Below are 6,051 nucleotides of genomic sequence, written 5' to 3' on the forward strand. Positions count from 1 at the left end.
CTTGATATTTAACTTGTATTTAACGAGTAACAAAAAACCGCTTACTTGTCACTTAACTTGATTGTAGCAAGTATTTGTATTTTCAAACCGAACCGAGTCAAGTAGAAAGAATAAGCCAGTATTAAGTTGTAGTGCACATGCCTAGTTTTAACTCGACTGTATAAATGCTTGGATAATTTGATAGACAAAAAAAAAAAGACCATTAAGTACAAGGTTCACTCACAATAGATTTCTAACACATCCCAACCAACTATCTGATCACTAACTAGATTCAGGCCAAGTAACTCACATTACTTTTAGAAGCCACAACTATTCCTACGAAGACTAGCTTTCACGTTTTAGACTTGCTAGTATTTGAAATCTCCGTTCATGATAGTCTTTTATCCTTCACACGTGTCGAGAACACATAAGAACGAGATACAGCTACCTTATTATTTTCATAGGGGATAAAAAGGATATAAGAGCATCAATATTGGGCAGACCTTAGCAAAGCCCTTAAGAGGAATAACGCGAGGACCGAGAAGAAAGAGAGTGAGAAAGCCCTTATTTAAAGGCGTGTCCTTACTCTCTATCGAACAAAAAAAAAAAAAAAAACTTAGTTAAGGGAGAGAGAGTAGACACCAATAACGATGGTCTAACAGCCTAGTACGAACTTTAAATAACTGTCTTTGGCTGTATGCGTCAGGATGCGCTTGTCAAGAAGTTGTCACTTGTGTTGTCGCAAACGATAACAACACATATTTGATTCAAAACCTGTCGAGCTGGATTCTTGACCCGGCCGATACTATTTTATGTGGAAACCAACTGAAAAAGGCAGGTTTCTGATTCTTTTTCTCTATGAGAAGATAACTCTCATCATTTCTCTCGCCTTTCTAAGAAAATGCACTCGTATTAATCTGTTGCCTGAGAAATAGCGCAAAAAAAAAGACTACATATGTTGCAGATCTCCTCTTCCACACTAAGATAACATGATTCCATTTCAATTCTTCTGTTTTCCAATTCATTTTATTTTTCGACCAAGGTTTTGTATCCATAATTTGATTCTTATTATCCTTTTGTTTGAAAAAACCTTATTTTGCGAAATTTACATAGTTACAGATTTATATATGCAGTTTCACTAGACTGTTTTGTCTCCTTCTAAATTAATAATGAAATATTAGATTTTCATTACATAAGATTTCAAGTTCTAGTTTTAAAAAGAACCACAAACCTGCTCCAGTGCGCTGGTTTTACACAATAGTACTACTAGGTCCTTCTAATTATTAAAGGGTTAAAAGGAAATGTATTGTAATTATTGTTTACTAAAACAAGAGTAGAAAACGATATTCATTACTCTTCTTTAGAAATTTCTGTTTGTTTTTTATATGTAGATGAATAGATGCGCTGAACATTTATGTGTGTAGATAGATGTCATTGTAAGTCATTCTTTAGAGGTATACTAATAGAAAATCTGGATGTATCGTGTTTTTCTTCAAGGAGAGAAATCATTTAAACATTCACAATTACACAAATATCTTTTTGTTTGTTGCGTGGATGCATACATTCATTCACATATTGTACATACATACATATAATCCACGAAACCATTATGGGAACCCATTTTTTAGTGAACTAGTTATGTCCCTAGTCCGCACTACGGCCTAGGTTCCTCAGAAATACTACTTTCACCTACTCTTCTTAAACGTGAGTTTATTTTACCTTTGCTAATAAAGAAAAAATATAGACAATGTGAACTAACTTCTTTTTTTCGAGTATAATGTTAAATTTATTCAAAAAAATGCTTTTGTACATCATGTGTATTGTTTTTTAAAAACTTAAGAACTGTTGGAAAATTCAACCACACAATGGCAAAACTATTTGATTTTAAACCAGAATCAAACATACAAATTCGCTGATACACTCTCTCCGACGAACTTAACGACGTAGATTAAAAAGTATGAATTTCCAGAATATAAAGATCAGAAGAAGAACACGGAAAAGATAAAAGAAGAACACAATAAATTATTTATTCAGAGTTCACTTATATATTGTTACGTCTCTAGAGCGTTACAAGAGGCAATCCACTATAATTTCAAGAATAAAGAATAGAACATCTATTTCTCTCTCTCTCAAGCTTACAAATCAACTTGCTTGGTCAAGAGATAAGAGAACACACGAGTTCTTCTTATATAGTATGACTCTATTACATTAACCTAGTAGATTAAGGCATTCGCGCCTTTCCATAAATCTATTAAAAAATATTTCAAAAATACTTGCAATTTCCATAATTTTCAGGATCTATCAACTTCCATAACTCCATAAAAGTGATATTCTTTTTCCTAATATGATGTTCTAATACTGGTTTAACTTATGCGATCTTTCTTGATTTCCATCAGATTTCTTGACGTAGTTTATAAAGTAGTCCCGAATCTCAACAAACTCCACCTTGATGACAGCAAACATGATCCACTACTTACGTTAAGAAAATCCGTGCTTTTCCAGGCGATGCTAAATGCTCCTCAGTGTTCAGACATCCCAAGGAAATCAACCGCTTCCTCATACTTTTTAACCGGAACAACTTTTGTTAATATATCAGCAGGATTCCAAGAATTTCATATCTTTTTCACACTTACATCACCCTGCGGGATAATATCCATGATGAAGTGCATCTTTCTGTTGATGGTCTTAGTCTTCTCATGGTACACATTGTTCTTTGCTAAATACAGTGCAATTTGAGAGACACGATATCTCTATTGTGTTTTGCTTGAATCCAATCTCCTCCACAAATCCCCTTAACCACATTCCTTCTTTGACCGCTTCAACCAGCGCCATATACTCCGTTTCAGTCGTTGACGGAGACACTACACTTTGTAGACTTGATCTCCAGCTGATTGTATTTCCACCAACCATGAAAACATAACCAGAGATCAACCTTCTCTTTTCCAAATCTGAAGCAAAATTAGGATCACAGAATCCTTCAACCTTAAACGCCTCATTCTTTTTGAAGCAAAGTTTCAGATCTTGTGTTCCCTTCAGTATCTCAATACCCACTTAACTGCAGTACCATAAACAATCTCATGCTTCCTCATAAACAAGTTAACCAACCCTAACGCATACGCCATATTACACCTCGTGCCTATCATAGCATACATTATGCTTCTGATAGTATTAGCATATGGAATATCCCCCATACATGTCTCTGCTTCATCATCAACTACGGTAAACAATTTGAAATGTTCACCAACAGCATTGACATACTCTTTGACTCATTCATGTCGAATACCCTAAAAATCTTCCTGATATAACCATATTGAGATAGTGTCAGAATCTCTTTTTCACGATCTCTCTCAATATCCATTTCCAAAATTCGCCTTGCTGGACACAAGTCCTTCATCTCAAATATGCTTCTGAGTAGCTGCTTAACTTTCATGATTTCTGTCGCATCCTTTTGCGCAACAAACATATCATCCACGTATAACAACAAATAGATGTATATACCCTTGGTTACCTCTTTGATGTAAACACAGTGATCATATTCACTCTTTACAAAACTGTAACTAACCACAAACTGATCAAAACACTTGTTCCATTGTCTTGGCGTCTGGTTTAGTCCATAAAGAGCCTTCTTAAGTAGACAAATGTCATCATATTTTCCTTTAACATGAAATCCCCCTGGATGCTCCATATAAATCTCTTCTTCAAGTGTGCCATGAAGATGCACTCTTTACATTAAGTTGTTCAAGCTCCAAATCCAGATTCTCTATAATTGACAACATGAATCTTATGGACACATGTATCATGACGGGCAAAAAAACATCTTGATAATCAATATCCTCTCTCTGAGAATATCCCTTAGCAACTAACCGAGCCTTGAATCTAGGCTTCTCAACATCAGGTATACCAGACTTCAGTTTAAAAACCCACTTGCAACATATCACCCTACGCTTATTAGGCCTTCTCACAAGTTTGCAGGTTTGGTTCTTATCCAGTGAAGTCATCTCTTCACCACATGCTTCATCCCACTGCTTTCGCTCTTCATTGTTTATCTCTCCATGATACTCTTGAGGTTCCTCAGCACATACGTCATCAGCTATATATAGCGCAAATGATGTTATATCCTCCGAGTCAGAGTACCGTGCAGCTGGCACTATTCTTCTCCAAACTATCCCTTACTAGCTGATATCCATCAAAACTTCACTTTGTTTGTCATCTGCGTCACCAGTTGGATCAGCTGTTTCGTGAACAACTCCACCTGAAGCCTCATTTTCCGGTCTTGACGCAGATCCTACTGCATCTTCCAGCATAGTCTGATTTCTTAGCTCCTATGTATCATCTTCTTTAACCTCACAAACATTCAAATCCTTCCAGACCTTGTCTTCTAAAAATATCACGTTTCTGCTAATAATACACTTCTTTTCTTCAAGAATCCAAACTGTGTATCCTTTCACACCTGATAGATAGCTGACGAAGATTCCCTTTCTAGCTCTGGCCTTGAGATTTCCTTGATATGCATAGACGTAAATCACTGATTCAAATCTTCTTAGGTACAGACTAGGCTTCTTATCCAACCAGAATGCTCCCATCTATTGTAGAAGATGGACTCATGTTTGTCACATACGCTGACATAGACACTGTTTCAGCCCATAGTTGTTCCTCTAGGCCCGACTCAACCAGAAAGCATCTCACATTCTCCATCAGAGTCATGTTAATATGTTCTGCTACACCGTTTTGTTGTGGTGTAAATGCGCAAGTCCTATGTCTCTTGATTCCATGGTGCTTGCAGAAGTTTTCAAACTCTGCGTTACAGAATTCAAGTCCATTGTCTATTCTAAGACAACATACCTTCTTCTTGAAGGCTTCTCTTATAACTGCTAAGAAATATACTCAGACCTTCCTTGTGTAATCATCGATAATAAGTAGGAACTATTGCTTCCCTGACAGACTTGGCATCACATTTGGAGATCCCCATAAATCAGCATATACATACCTGAGAACTTCATATGTATCATGTTTTCCGATGTTAAAGCTTAATCTCTTTTGCTTTCCATCACACAACTCTCACAGAAATCTAAAACTCCATTCCTCCTCCTATCAATCACTCCTTTCTCGGTAATAGTCTATAGATTTTTCATACTCATGTGCCCAAGCCGTCTATGCCACAAGACTGTCTCATCCTTAGATGTTTTCTTCCTGACACTGCAGTTTACTTCACTGACATACTCTCACCATCTAACTGGTACAATGACCCAGATAAGGTTCCCTGAAGAACTAGTTTACCATTCTTGTAAAACCTAGTCTTTCCATGGATACCACTATGTTCAAAGCCTGATAAATACAAGGTTCCAGTAGATATCAGGTTCCTTTGTAATTCCGGAATATACCTGAAATTCGTGAGTGTCTTAATAGAACCTCCATAAGCTTTGATGTTGATTGTACTAATCCCTTGCACTCCAACCTCACAATCATTACTAAGAAGAACTTGTCCCGAAGTCAGCTCTTGAAACATGTGAAACCAATCCCTCCTACACGTCATGTGGTAGGAACATCCAGAATCAATCACCCCCTTATCATGATGCCAGCTATCTGCTACCGACAGTGCATCATCCCCTGAATCAGGACGAACTTGACGACGTAAGTTAGAAAGTATGAATTTACAAAATATGGAGATCATAAGAAGAACACGAAAAAGGTAGAAGAAAGACACAAGAAATTTTTTACCCAGAGTTCACCTAAATGTGGCTACGTCTTTGGGGCTTGGCACAAGGCAATCCACTATAATCTGAAAAACAAAGAATATAGAACCTCTCTCTCTTTCTCAAGCTTACAAATCAAGTTGCTTGGTCAAGAGATAAGAGAACACAAGAGCTCATCTTATATAGTAGGAGTCTATTACATTAACTTAGTTGGATTAGGGGATTTGCCCATTTCCATAAACCTATTAGGAAATATTTTAAAATATTTACCATTTCCATATAATATTTCTAGGATTCTATTAACTTCCATAACTTCATAAAAGTGATATTTATTTTTTCTAATATGATGCCCCTTGTTTTGGTTTAATTTATGCAATAT

General features: G+C 36.4%; 1 protein-coding gene across 1 annotated transcript; it reads right to left on the bottom strand.

Annotated features, from left to right (window-relative positions):
- Positions 1 to 4,539: 4,539 nt before the first annotated feature.
- LOC130500140 (uncharacterized) lies at positions 4,540 to 5,512 on the bottom strand. Its single transcript, XM_056994867.1, has 2 exons — positions 5,200 to 5,512; positions 4,540 to 4,775 (listed from the first exon to the last, which is right to left on the bottom strand). Exons 1-2 carry the CDS (start codon positions 5,510 to 5,512, stop codon positions 4,540 to 4,542), a joined length of 549 nt encoding a protein of 182 aa, XP_056850847.1.
- Between the last annotated feature and the right edge of the window lie 539 nt (positions 5,513 to 6,051).

This window comes from Raphanus sativus, chromosome 9 (genome assembly GCF_000801105.2).
Source record: "Raphanus sativus cultivar WK10039 chromosome 9, ASM80110v3, whole genome shotgun sequence".
NCBI classification, from domain to species: Eukaryota; Viridiplantae; Streptophyta; class Magnoliopsida; order Brassicales; family Brassicaceae; genus Raphanus; species Raphanus sativus.